At 39.7% G+C, this 20757-nt stretch overlaps 1 protein-coding gene across 1 annotated transcript in view; it reads left to right on the top strand.

Annotated features, from left to right (window-relative positions):
* Positions 1-6258: 6258 nt before the first annotated feature.
* Positions 6259-20757, top strand: part of THBS4 (thrombospondin 4) — a 73399-nt gene continuing 58900 nt past the window's right edge. Inside the window, exons 1-2 of the mRNA XM_061619766.1 lie at positions 6259-6528; positions 13142-13345. Of these exons, the coding sequence (XP_061475750.1) occupies positions 6438-6528; positions 13142-13345 (295 nt within the window). The 5' untranslated portion in view covers positions 6259-6437. The remainder of the gene's footprint in view (positions 6529-13141; positions 13346-20757) is intronic.

Raw genomic sequence — 20757 nt, 5'->3', positions numbered from 1 at the left:
AAGCAAAAAAAGTCAGGTTTGCTCATTACTTTTTATTTCTATTAGTGCACGTGTGTTTTAGCACAAAAAGGATTTTTTTCTTAGCACCCTTGCACTTTAGCATAGAAACAAAATAGTTTTTGAAAAAATTTAGAAAACAAATGCCAGCAGCAGAAAAATAAAAGGACATACGGTAGGACATTTAATTGCAGAGGTTCAAGAAGCTAATGCAGGTTAAAATCCTGCCAACCCACTGTTTAGCAAGAAAGGTGAGGCTGAATCTAGCCTTTGCACCCTCTCTTGAACAGCTGATTACTTTGTAGAATTTTAATTTGTTTGAAACAGCTCCATGAGTGCAGGACAGGTAAGGTAATACAACCGGGAAATGCAGGGTAAGCAGTGCAGAAGGCAGGTCTTCACCACCCACATCACCAACTGCCTCCTGGATAACTTCTATCACCAGTCCAAACAGAAAGACTATCTCCAGGACTGCACTGAAAGAGAGAAGAATTCCCACAAAGCAGGTCTCATAAAAGCAGAGCTTGGAAAAGTTACTTTTTTGAACTACAGCTCCCATCAGCCTAATCCAGTGGCCATGTTGCCTAGGGCTGATGGGAGTTGTAGTTCAAAAAAGTAACTTTTCCAAGCTCTGCATAAAAGACAGGATGCAATAGCAAATACACTGGAATGCAATAGTTTGGCTGCAGCAACATTGTCTGGATTCTCTGAAATGAATGAATGAATGAATGAATGTCATTTCCAGAGAAAACCCAGCTAAAATGTAAATCTTCTAATATTCTAATCATGAACTCCATTATTAAACAGAATTAGACACAGAAAACAAGAACTATAAGCATAATCTTCCAACAATAGCTGCGCTGGCACACAAAGCAGTTGCCTTGTGTTTCAAGAGCATCAGCACTCAAGACTCCCCAGTCTGCCTAACCGCTGCATGAGGACATCTGTACAGATTTCACCAGTTATACACTGTTATTCATGAGAGGATAAAATAATGAAAAATAGAGTACCATTTGAGTTTGTATTTCCCTAGCAAGAGAACTGGAGGGAGAGTGGACTGAAAAAAGCCCCGGCTCCCTTTTGCAGATCCCTTGAAAGTGGAAAAACTGAACTGAGGATTCAGCATTCACTTCTTTCCCTTGTCATCTGTGCAAGGTAATGATGGAAGACCAATGCTCAGAGGCTTCATATAGTTTTCACTACTATACTGTAAACCGCCCAGAGAGCTTCGGCTGTGGGGTGGTGTATAAGTACAATAAATAAATAAATCAGGCTGTATCAGCTTACCAGAGGATCATAGCACTTCCCCAGAAACATAGTGCAGCCATTGCACTACCACCGGGTTCTCCCCCTTCCTCACAACAACCTTGTAAGGTAGATTAGGCTGAGACACAGAGACTGGCCCAAGGTCACCCAGTGAGTTCCATGGCTGAGCGAGGGTTTGAACCCTGGTCTCCCAGGCCCTAGTCTGTCACTCTAACCACTACACCACATTTTGCACTACAATAACTGTTTTGGACATTGCTGTCAGTCATTCTGCTAATCTATTTGGAGTAGCAACAATGGGCATCAGACTACTGCACCATACCAAAAATTCAAAATGATTACTCCTTCTGACGACAAACTCAGTTGTAAAGTGCCAACAGGAATGAAGCCAAATAGCACTAATGAAACACATTACATATCAGCAGGCTCAGTGGTATGTCTGCAGAAGTACAAAAACACTTTTTTTTAAAATCTGGGGAGAATCCCCCCCCCCCAAAAAACAGCCAATTAATCCTGAACATGCTCAGTCATGGAATGTAGAGTAATGGGGGAGGTGAAATGCCCTGCTTGGAGGGAATGAATGGATGGAGCCTTGAACAGGAGCATTTCTTTTGGGAAGGATACACTACAACATTTTGTTGCAGCTCTGACTGGTATGTCCTATATATAAAACTCAATTAGAAGGTGAAACTAGTTACTATTATTTAAAATTAGACCCTCAGCTGCATTGTAGCTGCAAAAATCTTGTTAATGGTTCCTCCAGAGTAAATAGCCAGGATCCCTTGGCAATACCAAAGGAAATTAATTTTCTTTAATCTGCGACAATGGACTGGATGAGAGTTAATAAACTGAAGCTCAATCCAGACAAGACTGAGATGCTGTTGGTGGACGGGTTCTCTGATCGGATGGTGGATATATACCCTGTCCTGGATGGGATTACACTCCCCGTAAAGGACCGGGTTCGTAGTCTGGGAGTCTTTTTAGACTCTTCCCTCTCACTTGAGGCTCAAGTAGCCTCGGTGGTTAGGAATGCGTTTTACCAACTTCGGTTGGTAGCCCAGCTACGTCCCTATTTGAGTAAAGAGGACCTTACATCAGTGGTACATGCTCTGGTAACCTCATGTTTGGATTACTGCAATGCGCTTTACGTAGGGCTACCTTTGAAGACAGTTCGGAAGCTACAACTAGTGCAAAATGCGGCGGCCAGATTGCTGACAAGGACCAAGCGGTCCGAGCATATAACACCTGTTCTGGCCAGCTTGCACTGGTTGCCAATATGTTTCCAGGCTAGATTCAAAGTGTTGGTATTAACCTATAAAGCCTTATACGGTGCGGGACCACGATACCTTGCGGAACGCCTCTTCCGATATGAACCGGCCCGTGCACTACGTTCTGCTACGAAGGCCCTCCTCCGGGTTCCAACTCACAGGGAGGCCCGGAGGGTGATGACAAGATCTAGGGCCTTCTCAGTGGTGGCCCCCGAACTATGGAACAGTCTCCCCGAGGAAGTATGCCTGGCGCCGACTCTGCTCTCTTTCCGGTGCCAGGTCAAAACCTTCCTATTCTCTGAAGCATTTTAAGTTACACTGATTTACTTTTAAAAATGTTTATTGTATTGGATTGTTGATTGTATTTTAGTATTATTTTGTTATTCATTGTATTTTTATGCTATTTTATGTTCACCGCCCAGAGAGCTATTGCTAGTCGGGCGGTATATAAATTTAATAAATAATAATAAATAATAATAAAATAATAATTCTGAAACCCCAGAATATGTCTTGTATTCATATTTTTTTAAAAATGCTCCCCTAAAGGTACCGGATGGCTAACATATATATATATATATATATATATATATATATATATAAAATAAACAGATAATATGGGACTTAAATCAGTGGGACTTATTTCTCAGTAGACATGTACTTGATTTATTTACTTATATACCACTTAACGCCCAGATGACTTCATGTGGAACAGGCACTGTTACCGGTGCCACATAACCTTGTTTTGCACTTCTATGAAATCGTTCTTTTAGTGTGGCAGCACCTATTCTCTGGAACTCCCTGCCTGTTGACATCAGGCAGGCGCCTTTGCTCTATTTCTTTTGTTGCCTCCTTATTTGGGCAAGCCTATCCAGACACATAGATTATTTTTTTGTTAGTATGTTTTTAATTACTTGTTCTGTTTTATTAATCAATTATAAATTATCAGTAATTTTAATGTCTTTGTTTTTTTTTTCAATAATTTTTATTCAGATTTTCATAAAACATACAAGACGAAATCATAAAACATTCAAAGACAAAAAACAAAATCAAAAATAGTTAAACAAAAAAAAAAAAGAAAAAAAAAACAAAAATAAAAAATAAAGAGTAAAATATTGACTTCCCATTTGTCAAAGATCAAATCAGTTATAAGTCTATAATATATAACAATCCTGTCTCTTAAGTCATATTATAAAATCACTTTCCTCCAGTAGTCATCTTACTTAATCATCAAATCTCATAAACATTACTTTATTCTTTCCACAAAAAGTCAAAGAGAGGTTTCAATTCTTTAAGAAATATATCTATCAATTTTTTTTTCCAGATAAGCATATCGATTAATCCATCTCATTACTAATTATGATAATCTTATTGTCATAACCATAGTCAAAATAAACATTTCAATTAATCCATCACATCAGAATCTGTTAGGTTCAGTAATTTCAGTAGCCATTGTTCTATTATCCCTATTAGTTCCATTTTCCATCTTCCATCTTCAGTAGTCTTGTTAAGTCCAGTAATTTCAGTATCCAATCTTCCATTATCAGTATTCCATAATAATCTTGCTGTCAAAGCCATAGTCATATAGTAAGAGTCTGATGGGAATTACCTCTATCCCAAATATTTTCTTGCCATCCATTCTGAATAGGTTGCTGAAATACTGCTGTAAAATCATATCTCTGTTCTTTTTTTCAAAATACACTGGGTCATCTCTTGAAAGTTTTTCCATTGTCACATGGCTGCAGTTAATTCCATAGATTTTCTCTATATTGGGCTCCATCACATCATTCCAGTCCAGAAGATTATCCATGCCATTGATAACTTTATCTCTAGAATCTTCATTAATTTCTTCAGAGATAACATTGAGTTCCAAACAATAAATTTTATTTCTAAAGTCCATAGACTCCAAATCTTGTTCCTGTTCCACGTTTGTTCCAATCTCCGGGATCTCCTCTCTCACAGGGACCCCTGTTCCAGTCTCCAGGGTCTCCTCTCTCACAGGGACCCCTGTTCCAGTCTCCAGGGTCTCCTCTCTCACAAGGACCCCTATGTCTTTAATCTCCTGTGTCTCCAAACAATAGATTTTATTTCTAAAGTCCATAGACTCCAAATCTTTTTCCTGTTCCACGTTTGTTCCAATCTCCGGGGTCTCCTCTCTCACAGGGACCCCTATATCTTTAATCTCCTGCGTCATTTTACTCAATTCAATTTTCAGCTCCTTACAACCCTGTCGCAGGTTTTGTTTCGTTATCTCAATCTCATCCATTATTTTCTGAAACATAGTTATTTCCAGATTCTCAGCCACTTTCTTAATTGCCATTTTAAAAGAAAAATATAGGAAAACCACTTCTTATTTCAGCAACAATTGGGTTAATACTCCAAACTTGGTGACATCACAGTATAAACAGAGCAGACAGCCTTATCTCTCCATGCTTAAGTAAACAAAATGCAGTTCCCAGGATCGAAACAATTAATGGCGGTCGTCAGGAAACAGATTCGTCAAAATAAAATAGACCAAAAAGAAAGTAGTCTCAGACAATATAATATTCTTCAAAATAAAAATCTGGAATAGAAATCCCTCTTCTGTGTATATCTTTAGAATGCAAATCCAGGACAGCTTTTTGCAACAAAAACAGAGATAAGCTATTAATTAGTGAGTAGCAGAGAGAAGTTATGGCTCCCCAGTGAGATGTCAAAAACCGATCAATCTGGCAAATCTCTTTTAAACAGCAACAATTTAAGTCAAGTAAAAGAAAAATATAGAAAGAGGGGTGCTTGCCTGTTAGTGCGTTCTCTCTTAGAAGATAAGATGAACGTTCGCTTTATCAGATAGAGCTTGTTGTTGAAAATCCGTCCCACCTTCGTCGGCTGGACCTCGTCCCATAAATTAATGAGATCTGGTCGTCCCAACAAAAATAGGCTTTGAGGTTAATCTCTTCGTTTCTCCCTACCCGGGAGAAGTTTAATCAGTCAAAAAAAAAAAAAATCTGACTGATATATCTGAATAAGCTTCTTTTGAGGCAGGAGCCCGTCTCAAAAGCAGGCACAGGCTAAGTCACCCTTCCCGGAAGTGTAATTTTAATGTCTTTGTAAACCGCTTTGAGGTCTTTACATTCGCACAGTATATACAATTCGTTAAATAGAATAAATAAATAAATAAATGTGCAGATGGATAATGATAACATTTTGCAGTGACGAAAGAGAAATTCCAGCACCACAGAATGAACCTTAGTGGGTGACCTTGGGCTAATCACCATCTCTCAGCCTACACACAGAGTTATTGTGATAATAAAATGGGGACAGATACGTGTCATATATAAATGTAACAATAAAATAAACAATGAAAGATCATGTTAGAATCGCACGCGCATACACATCTTGAGTTCACGTATTTTTATGTTTAAAAATGAATAATAACATCAAAATTTATTTAACATATTTGTAATAAGATGTGGAGAAGCATTTCATGCCCAGATTTTCCCAGGCAGCCAGGACCTGCTGGTGCTTTCTCCCTTATTTGGCAGAAACATATTGGTTCTTCTGAAAGTTCGCCGACTTGGAGACCTGTCTGTCTGTCTGCGCGCTCCCTGACCTTGGCAAAACCCAACCTCCCCGCCTTGCTACTAGTTTCTAGCCAATGGCTTGCAGCCTCTGTCTCTTTAGCCCCGCCTGTCATTGCCCTGGTTAGGGTTGTCTTCTCTCTCAGTTAAATAGCCCTTGCCTGGGCTGCTGCCGTTCAGAGAGCGCCCCAGTTTGCCTCTATGCTGTTCTCTTAGAGGGCAGGTCCTCGCACATCCCTCTCCATCCGAACAGAAGCGCCACAGCAGAAGACGAAGAGTAGCCTCAAGGGAACTGTAGCTCAGCTACAGGTTGGGGCATCTTCCTTCGCTGGACTGACCGGTGGGCAGGATGAACGGACGCAAAGCCGCCTTCCTTCTCTTGCAGATCGTCCTGCAACTTTGCCCTGGCTTTGCCGCTCACGCTCAGCCTGCCCCTCAAGGTAAGAAGCAGCGGACCCTCCGGTGAGGCGTTTCTGTGTGTCCCTTGTTACTGGAGCTGAACTTTGCAGACGGCGGTGATGATGTGGGAATCAGGACTCATCGAATGTTTATTGTTTGGAAAGTGGAGACTTGATGGGAAACACATGGCAGCAGCTGGATCCTCAAGTCGGGTACTCGCCCCCCACTCTTGAGCCAAGAAAGCCCAAAAGGTTGAATTTACACATCAGACTAGACAAAAGAGATTAATGTTTAAATCAGTCCTTGTAATAGGGAAGGTAGGTGTACAGAATTAGGAAGCTTTGTTGAAGGGTAAGGTATTGATAAAGCAAAATCAGAATAACTGGGCTTTTCCCTTTTTCTTTCCAAGGAATTCATTTAGAATTAAGTTAGAATAAAGATAGTAAAGCCCATTTAATTTTTCTTTTGCTTTTTGGAGTCTGATGCTTGGATATCCAGAAACACATTCCGCAGATACTTGAGAACAATCTCAACTCTTGAAAATGATCTGTAGAAGCATAAGGATGTACTTGCATCTGGTTTTATTTCTGCGCCCCTCCTTTTTTCCCTCGCTTTTGTCCAGGAATGAAATAATTCCTTGCTTTAATATATATATTAAACCAGGGCTCTGGCCTGCGAAAGGTGTCCTGTTTGAATAACAAACTGAACAATTTATGTATCTCTCTGAATTCAAACCATGTATTTAAAAATTGTGATATGAACAGTGGAATCCAATGCATGAGTAGTGAGAAATACGTTCCACTGAGTTCATTGGAACTTACTCCCAGGGAACTGAGTATAGGATTGCATGCTGTAATCCTAAACACACTAGGGCATAAGCCCCATTGAACACAGTGATACTTACTTCTGAGTAAACATGTATGGGATTGCAGTAACAGATATTATTTATTATCTTATAAAGACAAAACAACAAATAAATCAAAAGAAAATATAGACAAATAGAACAAACCATTAAGGAAAATCAGATACAGCACAAGCAAAAAAAAAAAAACCCACAAAAATTAACAGCAATAATATAAACCACAGTAGTCAACAAAAGCCCAAGTCCCAGGCTATGTCTGAAGGCACATATGTCCAGCTCCCTGGTCAGGTCTGGTCAGTGCCTGGATGGGAGACCGCCTGGGAACCATATGTAAGCCACCTTGGGTTTCATGAAAAAAGAAAGGCGGGGTATAAATGTAATAAATAAATAAATAAACCAGGATCAAATAAAGTAATTTCAATGTACCTAAAATGCTCCTTGGAAAAGCCAGGGCTTAGCCTGGTACCTAAAACGATATGATGACTGCATTCACACATCACAATAAAGAAAGTACTTTTGTGATGGAAAGGCATCTAGATGAGCCTTGAGATCTCATTCTTCCCTCTCCTCCTCCCTTCTCCTCTTCTGATGAAGCTGCAAAGAGATCAGAAGCTTATGCTTTTGATCTCATTTAACCACAGTTTAGTACTATGTCTTAGCCTTACACTGTTGTGTTGTTGAAATAGGCCAGCTTCATAGCCTATGGTTTGAAGTTGACTTGTTTCAATCAAATCAGTTAAGATTAACCGCAGTTTGCTATGTTCAGATAAAAAACAAATTTTGGTTAATCAAAGATGAAAATGAAAGCTTCTGAACTCTTCCTTGTGACTGTGCTGTGTGTGTGTGTGCGTGCGTGCAAGCCCACTGCTCACTTAGGCTTGCTCCTGCCACAATAAACTATAGTTAATTGTGACTTCCAAATTGGTGGGCTTCCCACCTCAGCACCTCAACTAAAAAAGCCCTCCTCCTAATAAAATTAACATTTGAAGCTTATTGTCATGATATAATTAAAACTGAAAAATAAGTTTGGGTTTTTTTTAAAGACTTAGACGTGCAGAAAGTAAGCACAAGGCCATGAAACAAAAGGGATTACAAATCCTAAAATTGACCCAGAGATGTGTGCAGGCAGGCTGATCCATGCATGCAGGCAGGTTTTTCCCGCTGATTTCCCTGAACTATGGCTGCCTTCTCCCCTCCCGGGGCTGTATTACTTTCACACTCCCTTGAATTGAAGGAGAAAAAAACCACTCTGTATGATATACTAGTAGAAGAGATGTGGGAAAGAGGTTTTATTTTAATTTAGGATAGTCACTAAAAAGCTCTGGTGCATTCATGCCCCCAAGCCTCTGTATTCACTGCAAATAAATAAAAATGGGCCACCATGTGTATCTGGGCTGTCTATAGCGTTTTAGGAGGAGGACAATGCTAAATGCTTAAACCCAGTGGGGTTTACTTTGAGGTGTTCAAATACATCATCCCCCCCACTGTCTTCTGGATCTGATACTAGGGCACTAAGACTTGCCTTCCCCATAACAATCTGGAAAAGCTATAATTGTATCTACGCATGTGATTGTGGCCATGACCCTCCTCGAAGAGTTTTGGAACAGGAAAATTCTCTGCTGTGAAGGATTTTTAGTTTTGTCTTAATTGATTCATTATGGTTTCCTAAATTTAAGTGCAGGCCAGTTGCTAATGAAATGCAAGATGAGCCTGCAATCCTCACTTACCTGAGTGTAAGCTCCATTAAACTCAGTAGGATGTACTTCTGAGTAGACTATTGCTCTGTTAATACAGCAGAAAAGTGAGTGAAATCTGGAAAGAAACAGAAGAAGGAAACACAGGAAAGGAAAATGGTATTTAAAGACAAAAGACAGAGTTCAAAGGAGTCCATTTTTGAGGGCACTGGAATGACACTTACTATGTCAAGAGCCAGGCCTGTAGTTGGGGGGAGCTAAGGGGGGCCCTGCCCCCTATTATTATTCTTCCCCCAATTTGTTTACAAAAATTAAATGATTTTTTTACAGAAAATAAAATTTCTCCCCCCCACACACACTTTTTTTGGTGCCTCCCACTGAATCTTTAGTCTGGCTACAGGTCTGTCAAGAGCATTACTCCATTGTAAATTGTATATTTGGGGGGGAGGATTAAGAGACTTTGAAAAAATATACTCCCTTTTAGGGAATAATGTAGTAAAATTTCCTTATTTCATTTAAAATTAAAAGGATAACCCAGGCAAAGTGAAGCATTTAACAATGCAATCATATACATTCCTATTCAGAAGTTAGTCCCTTTGAGTTCAGTGGGACTTACTCCCATTTATGTCAGCAAAGGGTTGCAGGCAGAAAGTCTTGATTCCTTGCTTGGAAATCAGTAAGCTTTAAACTTGCCTGGATTGTTTTAACTTTTAAATGTAACGTCCTCCCCTAAACTACATTTAGAACAGCTAATCCCCCCCCTCCCCAGGTTGACTTGAGGTTCATCCTTTCGGGAAAAGTTGGAGAATCTGTTTCTAAAGTTACCAATCTGTCTCCAAGTGGCCTCTGGACTGCATGAGCAATTGGTTTAATTCACTATGGGAAGTCATGCATTATTACAGGCTAATAAGCTTTTGTAGATCTTCAGCTCTGTTGTGATGACCCCTGTGAATGTCAGTAGTTAGTTTTTTAAATAAGCATGGCTAAATAAGATGACAATTTACTTAAAAGGCCATTTACCATGGCATACTATTAGCAAATGGGTGATCTGTAACAACCTGCCAACTGATGGTAAGAATTTTTCCACTTTCCTGCTCTCTTGAGTTTTAATTCAGGTGTAGATATGTGGTTAAATTCTCCACACCATTTACAGATAACCATCATGGATGCACACCATGGTAGTTTGCTGCTTTGTCAATGATTGCCCATATTCACTCAATGGCAATCTCCATAGGTCTGGTTTCACACACTGACCCTGGTGAAGGCACAGCATGATGGAGGAATGAACACACACTTTTCCTTTCCACCATGCACATAAACATAACATGTGAGATAGATTTTGGGGTTGGGGAACCTGTGTCCCTCCAGATGTTATTGGACAACAACACCCTTTATCCCTGACTATTGGCCATACTGGCTAGGGCTGATGGGAGTTGGAGTCCAAGAACATCTGGAAGACAAGAGGTTCCCCACCCCTGCTCTATATGGGAGCCCATGAAAGTGTGATTTGTATTACTTTTCTGTCCTTTTGGGGAGAGAGAATCACAGAAACGTGACAACTACATATACAGACTTCCATGTGGAGCACTTGTGTCTCACAGTGTTACAGTATGTGTCATGGAAAAGAGGGGAGTGTGCTTGTAAGCTCCTCCACTGCACAAATACGGTTCCCATCTCTGTGAGGCCACATTCATACCATACTGTATATTTATTCCACTATTAATCCACTTTGAACAGTCATGGCTTCCCCCAGAGTATCCTGGGGAGTGTCATTTATTAAAGGTGCTGAGAGTTGTTAGGAGACCCCTATTCCCATCACAGAGCTACAGTTCCCAGAGTTCCCTGGGAAGAGGGATTGAATGTTAAACCACTCTAAGAACTGTAGCTCTGCGAGGGAAATAGGAAACTTCTAACGACTCTCAGCACCTTTAACAAACAACATTCCCCAGGATTCTCTGGGGGAAGCCATGACTGTTCAAAGTGGATTAATAGTGGAATAAATGTATGGTGCGAATGTGGCCTGAATCTCTGAATAGGGCATAAATAGAAGAGACCTTGCTTGCTCCTCTCCCAATCTTCTCTGCATCTTTTCAACTTTCTTTCCCCTCAGTGGATATGACACCCTCTGTTGATGAATCATAAAGCCAAGATGTGGTTTTTAGCTTCTGAATGTGTGCGCTCCTCTATTTTATCATTCTTTACAAATATCTGGCCTTTGTTTCTTATTGTCCCTTCATATGACACTTTTAATAAGCAAAGAGTTTGATAACCTTGTCTATTCAACAACCACTCACTTCAGCAAAGTGCCATCTAACAGAATTGTGCTCTGTGGCTAAATCCAGAGTGTCTCCACCCAGAGCCAGAAATAAGCCCTGTCTGCTGTGAGAAATGTACCACCTACAGTGGAAGCTTCCAGGCAGCAGTGTTTTCTATCAACAGTGTGATTTATATTTGAGTACAGCTTTGTCAGGGAACTAGCACCATGTTAATTCCTGAAACAACAAAGTTTAATTTGATTCTTGGCATCTATAAAGTCACATCAGTTTAATTTAAAGAGCTATATACCAAGAAGAACACATTTTAACTTGACTACAATTATTAGAAAGATCATTTGACTTAAACCTTTTTTTCATATTGGACCTAAAACAATCCAACAAATTGTTTCAAAATAGTCATTAAATATGCTGGACATGATCCATCCAAAGTTAATCATCTTTAAGTCCCATTTATTTCAGTGAGGGAGATGAATACATGCTTAATTTTTTCTCAATTGAAACCAATGGGACTTTCTCAATTGAAACCAATGGGACTTAACATTGTTTAATTTTGGATAGATTGTTCCCATAGGATCGGATCTTAGAATCATAGAATTGTAGAGTTGGAAGGTCCAACCTCCTGTTCAATGCAGGAATCCAACTTAAAGCATGCCCAACAGGTGGTTGTCCAGCTGCCTTTTGAATGCTTCCAGTGTTGGGGAGCCCACCACCTCCCTAGGCAAATGTTAATTTTCTAATGTTAAAGTCTAGCATCAAATAAGCATCACCCTTATGATGTATAAAAGTTTTCTATCTTGCCAGAGTGGTTTAATATGCAGTTCTCCCAGAGAACTCTGAGAATTGTAGCTCTAGGAGAGAAATAGGGGTCTCCTAACTACTCTCAGCATCTTTCACAGGATCATCTTTCTAGGATCATTTGAGGGAAGCCATGACTGGTTAAAGTAGAATAATAGTAGAATAAATGTATGGAGTGAATGTAGTCTTAAGTTATACACACATATACATAGGCCCAAATCACATGGTTGATTCCTGAATTTTGGAGAAGAAATTGATTTTGGGCCTACATCGGTTAATTTTTATATATGTGCACCCTACTGAGATGTTACACTTACACATGAATTACCAGGGTTGTCAGAGCTTGGACAGGCTCATCCTGTGGGCAGGGTGAGAAGATGTGACCCCACTCTGTTGCTGCACATAGAGAGAAGGAGAGGGAGTATCATATAGACTGGCCCCTGGGGGCTTGGGTCTCATTCACAGGGATCCCACAGAGAGCTATGGGTGTCTGTATGCAGAGGGCTCAGAGACATATTGCCACCCCCAACCCCGAATCCTTCCAATATGGAAGCATGCATGCATACACACACACACACACACACACACACACACAGAGTATTCAGTGTAATAATGAACATTTTGTTAGTCACTCCCTCTAATAGATAACTCAGGCAATAGGTTCCAGTGGCTATGTTGGCCAAATAGGGCCACTGAGAAACATGATGAGGGTATTAGCATGTTGTGAGGAACCCTGAGGTTTGCAAAATTACTAAATAAATAAATAAAATAAACACAGCCCCCCCCCAAAGCCTCATGAGAACTGAGCATGTTCAATACCCATGGAATGTTGTGTCAGTTGGGAGAGGGATAATGCAAAGCTGGGGGTGGTAGTGGACTGACACGTCCTGTAGGAGGCCGTGGCTGGCTGAAGCCCCAAGCAGAAGCATTCCTGTTGTGAGGATACACAGCAACAATGTATTGCAACTCCCACTTGTATGTTATTTATAATCAATAACTTCTTGAAAAACTTTTTATCCCTTTATAGTTTTTGATCTTCTTTCTACACCCAACCAGAGGCTAGTAAAAACCTTCTTGCAACATACATTGACCGATTCTGGACTGAATGAAGTTTACGTGCTGTCAGCATTCAAACTGCAACCCAAAAGTACAGCTGTTGTGTTTGGTCTATATTCCTCCACTGAAAACAGAAAATATTTTGAATTCACAGTAATGGGGCGGGTGAATAAAGGTAAGTCCTACAAAAGTGTGTGCGTGTGTGTGAAAATATTTTATGCAGCTTATGTTTAATGAATAAAGTGATGTTATTGGGCACAGTCTATCAGGAAGGTCTCACAGAAAGCCCATGATCTCATACAATCCTTACATATTCTGTGATGTTTCAATTCATGTATGTATGTGATATATAAAACATAGATATTTGTACACAAAGCTTTGTGTACAAATATCTCTGTTTTATATATCACATACATGTTGAATACAATCCAAAAGAAAGATGCACTGGTTCCCCCCTTCTCCTTATGAGGGAAATGGTGGACAGTTTTTTTTATAACACCTGATTAAACTTTGCCAAGGGTTGGCTGAAATTGCTTTGGGACAAAATCCAGCTCATCAGCTGCCAATATGCTATACAAATCCTAGACTGTTCTACCATTTTTTTAGACTTCTTCTGAATCCTTTCAACCTTGTTGATACCCTCCTTGAATTGTGATGCCCAGAGAAGTCTTATCAGTGCAGGAAAGAAGGCTAATATTCTTTGGCCTAACACTTTGCTTCTGCTTTTTACTGCCTACTTGCATACTCATTGCATTCCACATTTCAGAGAAATAGGAGCATTACCTTATGGCAACAGTCTGTCTCTGCATTCTTGAACAGCCTTGATTCTCAAAAAATCAGGTAAAAAGTTTGTCTTTCTTTTTCCCCTTTGGGAAATCACTGTTTCAAATTACTGAGGAATTTGATAGATACATGCACATGCTGTATTCAGCATATGAAAGATGGGAACTTAATTTAGTTGATCCCGAAGTTTAGTTTTGACTGTTCAAGATAAACATTCCTGTTGTGGCTGATTTTATAAGGCCTGTACATGACAGACAGTGCCCTTGGTTAAGTGAATGTGCTTGTTTAGGGCCACAGTGCTGACTTGTGTGAAGTTCTGCCATGCTATGGTAAATTCATGAATGTACAGCATGAAAAATGTGCAATGTTATTTACAAAAGGAAAAACTATTGTGAAATGAGTATAAACCTAATAACTAATATTGCTTTCTAGGAAATTATTTAAAACATTTGGTTAAATTCCCTTTTAAATTAGGGCTGCTGTGCTTATTTACTAATTGGTTAGACTAGCTGATTTTAAAACTTTTGATCGGTGAAAAGGTGAGCCAATTAATTGGGCAGCAGGGTTTTTTTTTTTTTTTTTTTAAGTGTTTGGTTGGATCAGTGCAGTAATATACAAAACACATCCCACTGACTTTAATGGGATTTACTACCAGGTAAGTATCAATAGAACTGCAATCCTATATAGGTCTACTGAGAAGTAAGCCCCGTTGATTTACTCCTGGGTAAGTGGGTGTAGGTTTGCAACCTAAGGGAATAGTCTGGGGCTGTTCCTAGAGCCAATATTGTCATTCAAAGCCAAGGTGGCCTCATTGGCAAGGACTTGCCTATTTCTAGCTCCAGCTAGTTCACCACCTACAACTGTTCCTGGACTGGAATAGCCTAGCCACAATTCTACATGCTCTAGTAACCTCATGTTTAACTGTATGTGGGGCTGCCCTTGAAGATTGTCCAGAGGTTTCAGTAGGTGCAGATGCAATCATATTACACAAATCCTCAAAGAGCTGCACTGGCTGCCTGGTTGCTGTGAGGTCCAGTTCAGGTGTGCCAGTTCAGGTTTACTACTCAAATATTTGAAGGGGTATCTCTCCCATTATCTGCTGCCCCATCCAATAAATTCTGCAGGAGAGGCCCAGTTAGTGGTTCCAACAATAGGCATGGTCATTATGCAGACACAATACAATGCCTGGCTTTCTCTCTGGTGGCACCCTGGTTATGGAACTCCCTTCCATTGGAGTTATATTTTTCTGCTCCATTGACATCCTTCCCAAGTCAAGTGAAGACGCATTTATTTCTTCTGGCTTTGGGGGATAGATGAGTATGTAAGATGGTCCACTTACTGTTGCAATTATATTCTGCTGCAATTGTGTTTTTCTGGTTTTAATTTTGATGTTTTGATATATAGTATCTTACTGGGATAGTTATATACCAGTCTGGAAACCTTCAGATTGAAGGGCCATTTAGAAATGTAATATTTTAATAATTTTAATGATGTTGATGATAAATTTGTAAATACAAATATATGCTTTTTGCTTTTGAACAAAATTTAGTCATATAAAAATCAGTGCCTATATAATTAATTCGGTAATGAATTAATACTCATATGATTAATTTATTAACATTTCTTTGACCCAGTGATGGCTGTCATTTAAATATTTGGCTGATATATTGCTAAGTTCACATCTAGAGCAGGCTTGCGCAATTCATGATCCACCAAGCCAGGTGCAGCTGAGCAATAATTTATGGCAGCAGGGACATGATAATCATCTGGTTCTCTGCCCCCTGCCTGAGAACTAAAGATCCAAGGGAAAGTAAGACATCTCTTGAATTTGATAGAACAACATTGTATCTTGGAACTGTTTCTACAATTCTTAGTGCATTCTTGGGCTTTATTGCCAACCCCTCCAATCTTAGCAAATGAGAAGTGATTGAGCTTGTTATAGAGAGGATCTTGCTTGGAAGTACAAGATATGTGTATGTTGCTGGGTATGTATGAAGGTTTTCTGGCTTTGCCAGTAGAGGAACAAAGTATGGTGTATGAGTCAATGTGCTTGGGTATGCTGTCTTGGGACAGTTCCAGATGACCTGTTTATTTGGCATTCATCCTGATTTGTTTGCACAAAACTTGTGGGGAGGTTGTATGACGTCTGCTGTTCTTGAGCATTTGTTCTGATTTGTTTGTGAGATTATACAGGGTTGCAACAGGCTGTTGTTTTCTCGTTTGTTTGTTTATTTGTTTATTTATTTATTTATTGCATTTGTATACTGCCCCATAGCCGAAGCTCTCTGGGCGGTTTACAATAATTAAAAGCTTTAAAAACAAATATACAAATTAAAAACACATTTTTAACAACACATGCTAAAATGCCTGGGAGAAGAGGAAAGTGTTGACCTGGCACTGAAAAGATAACAGTGTTGACGCCAGGCACACCTCATCACCAAAATCATTCCATAATTTTCTTAACTGCAAAAAGTTTTTTTTTTTAGGGAAGCAGGTTTGTTACACCAGAGTACCAAATCCAGTTTAATTGTGCGACCTGAATTTATTGGTATATGATTGATTCCCACCAGCAAAATAATAACAACCTGGAAACAGCCTTGGTCACTCACAGATAGAGATGTTAAGGCCCAAGAAAAAAACAGAAAAATTAGGAGGGAGGTCCCCCCCTTTTTACATTTTTTTTGGGGAGAAACAATTCATTTTTTCTGGGGCTTCAGATCTCTACTCAGGTATTAATTAGTGTATGTCTCAGAGGCTAGAAGAGTGTCAGAAGATAATTTTTAAATTATTTTATAAAAACATTTATATCCTCATTTTTTCTTAACACCAATGTTATAAAATTTGTAATCCATAATAAACATTAGTAGAGATGTGAAGGCCCAGAAAAAAACCAGAAAACTGAAAAAAACCTTTCTGAAGCCTTTTTTGTTTTTTTCCCAAAAAAATGGAAAAATTGAAGAAAAAATGGATTATGGAATGTTTTATTTTAGCATGATGAATAAAATGTTCCATTGAATCTTGGTCCCCCCTTTTTCTCAGTTCTTTTTATGGGAATGGATGCTTTATGTCTGCTTGACACGGTGGAGGACTGGCAGAGACATAAATAATTTTGTTTGTTATTAATGTTGATGATTTCTTCTTTTTTTAAATTGTTTTTTGCCTGCTCCTCATAAACTGGCAAAACAAAAGAGGTTCCTTACAGTTCAGGATCTTCTAGATCCATTTGTTACAAAAAAAGTAAAAAATTTAAAAAGTAAATTCAATTTGTAATAATTGTTTGAATAAAATGTACTTTTAATATACCAAATGTGATAATTTTATGCCAAACCAACTTGTACGTAATTACATTTGATATTGCTGAAGTAACAAAGTGACTTTCAATCTGTAAAAAGTGCTAATATTGCATTTTTTTTTATTTTTCCAAAAATTTCCAGGAAAAAAATGGGGAAATTTTTTTCCCCATGGCTTCAAAATTTCCAGAAATTTTATATCTCTAAACATTAGGCAACATCAAAACCAAATTAAAATTAACAAAATAAACCCCAAAACAGCGACAAGAGATTCAGCAGCAGGAAATAACTCATAAAGGCTTTGCCTGAGTGAACAGATATACAATGTTATGAAAAAGCAAATATACATTTTAGAGATAGTGGGGAAGATTTTATCGCTAAGCACACACACTCAATTATTGTTTAATATCTGGAAAGTGGTAAAGGGAGAGTTATTCATTGTAAGAGCTTTCCAAGGATATTTTTCAGCTATTGAATACAGGTACCATAATAAAATGGCCAGACATAGCATTTCAATTTTGTAATAATAACTAGGGATGGACAAATATGTCAATATCGGTTCTCCAAGTTTTAGTTTTCCTAACTTAAATTCAGTTCTCCACATTTCTGCAACAATTTGTGCATTTAAAAAAAATCATGAAAATTTGTCAGCATTTTAGCAAATTTCTTCTAATAAATATATTTTTGCAAGCACTTTCCCCTAATATGTATTTGGTATGTTATTCTCACTAATGAATACATTTTATACACACTTTACCCTAGTATATGCATTTTTGTACACGTTACTTGACTGGAGAACTGCACTGTGATTTTTGAAGAATGGCTATATTTCAGTTCACATATTGTTTTGAAAAGTGTGAATTTGGTAAATTCACCTTTAAATGTGAACTGAACCAAATTTCCCTAGGCATTACAAAGTTGAATCTATGATTTTTGCTGATTTAACCAAGCAAAAAGAAAATTTGGGCTGCATGTTGATAATAGCCTTTTAGAGACTTAGAAGCTGTTGGTGCCTCCAGTATACACATTTAGTTTTGGGGTCCTGATGTGGGCTGTGATGAAACTGATTTTTCAGGCTTTCAAAGCACTTTACACCTGCAAAATCAAAACTAGCCTTTGGGGGCTTGAACTACAATGCTGTGATAGGCAGCGGTATATTTTGGTACAACTGTCATGGGTGCCTGTTGGACAGTGCCTGCCCCTAATGCAAGGAGCATTATTAAAAAATCACATTTATTTGCATGTTTTTAGTATGTGACAGGATGGTTTCATATCCTTACATCTACATACGTACTCAAGGAACACTTTAAAAAGAAAAATACAACAGTTAGGTATCTTTTTCCTCTCAATGATGCTCTGCTATTCCAGAACATTTGTTCTTCTCTCTCTCTCTGAAACCAATTAAAGCAGTATCTGCTTGCAGTCTGGTCTTGTCAATTTCAAAACTGTACAGTAGGGCCCCACTCATACGGTGGGTCCCCCGCTGTAAAGCGAAAACCGCTGTAAAGCAGAACTCATTGAATAGAATGGCGCACTATGTGCGCAAACCGCCGTAAAAGTGGAACAAGTGTATGAGTGGGGCTTTAGTCTAATTGTGTCTAATTGAGACTGCTGTATTAGCGAAGTGCTGTAAAGCGGGGTCCTACTGTACTGTACTTCACTAATATTTCATTCTCTAAAGAAAATAATCTTAGAAGGAAGGCTAGAATTGAATTGAATGTTTATTTCGGTCCATGACCAGCTAGAATCTGCTTGTGATTTGGTCTAGTTAATTTCACCCTTTCTATTGCCTTGGGGATTTGGAAAACAGAGTGAATGGCCTTTTTCTTCTGAAATTAGCCTTCCTTTGCTTCACCGTTAAATTTCTACAGTTATCAGTGATTGATGCTGGTCTAGAGTAGTGCTATAGTAGTATTAATGTGGATGGAACTCTTGTTGTATTACAGAAATAAACTCACCAGCATATAGCCTTGGATATCACATTAAAGTCCTTCACTAATATACTGTTCTGCAGTTGCCTTCTACACATACTGATTTGGATGGATTTTTTATATGTATTTTTATTTATTTTATTTATTTATTTGTTCCATTTTTAAACTGCTCATAGCGAATAGCTCTCTGGGCGGTGTACAAAAAGATTAAAATACAAATATCATAATAAAAACAGCCGAACAATAATAAACACAAACAGAAACCACAGAAATATAAAAGTAAACACATTAAAATGCCTGGGAGCATAGCCAGGTCTTAACCTGGCGCCGAAAAGATAGCAGCGTAGGCACCAGGCGTATTTCTTTGGGGAGGCTATTCCACGATTCAGGGGCCACTACAGAAAAGGCCCTAGATCGTGTAACTGTCCTCCGGGCTTCCTGATGTGTTGGTACCCGGAGGAGGGCCTTAGCTGCTGAGCGAAGTGACCGGGTAGGTTCATAGTGGGAGAGGCGTTCCACAAGATATTGCGGTCCCACGCCGTGTAAGGCTTTATAGGTCATGACCAGCACCTTGAATCTGGCTCGGAAACAGATGGGTAGCCAGTGCAAATGGGCCAGAACAGGTGTTATATGTGCTGACTGGCTGGTCCTTGTCAGCAGTCTGGCTGCTGCATTTTGCACTAGCTGAAGTTTCCGAACTGTCTTCAGGGGCAGCCCAACGTAGAGCGCATTACAGTAATCCAACCTAGAAGTTACCAGAGCATGAACAACTGAGGCGAGGTCATCCCTGTCAAGATAGGGGCGTAGCTGGGCTACCAACCGAAGGTGGTAGAACGCATTCCTTGCCACTGAGGCCACTTGTGCCTCAAGAGACAAGGAAGGATCGAAAAGCACCCCCAGACTACGAACCTGTTCCTTCAAGGGGAGTGTAACCCCATCTAGAACAGGGTAAACATCCACCATCTGAACAGGGAAGGCATTCACCAACAGTGTCTCGGTCTTGTCTGGATTGAGTCTCAGTTTATTAGCTCTCATCCAGTCCATTATCGCGGTCAGGCAGTGGTTCAGCACATCCACAGACTCACCTGTAAAGGATGAAAAGGAGAAATAGAGCTGCGTGTCATCAGCGTACTGGTGGCAACGCACTCCAAAACTCCTGATGACGGCACCCAGAGGCAGCATGTAGATGTTAAAAAGCATGGGGGACAAAACCGAACCCTGAGGGACTCCACAATGGAGAGTCCAAGGTGTCGAGCAATGCTCCCCAAGTACTACCTTCTGGTGACGATCCGCCAAGTAGGAGCGGAACCACTGCCACGCAGTGCCTCCAACTCCCAACTCCGCGAGTCTCCCCAGAAGGATACCATGGTCGATGGTATCAAACGCCGCTGAGAGATCAAGGAGAATCAACAGAGTCACACTCCCTCTGTCCCTCTCCCGACAAAGGTCATCGTACAGGGCGACCAAGGCTGTTCCAGTGCCAAAACCAGGCCTAAAACCGGATTGAAACGGATCCAGATAATCGGTCTCATCCAAGAGCGCCTGGAGCTGACCGGCAACCACCCGCTCTAGAACCTTGCCCA

The sequence above is a fragment of the Rhineura floridana genome, chromosome 1 (assembly GCF_030035675.1).
Source record: "Rhineura floridana isolate rRhiFlo1 chromosome 1, rRhiFlo1.hap2, whole genome shotgun sequence".
NCBI classification, from domain to species: Eukaryota; Metazoa; Chordata; class Lepidosauria; order Squamata; family Rhineuridae; genus Rhineura; species Rhineura floridana.
This window is presented reverse-complemented; position numbering and strand designations above follow the sequence as displayed.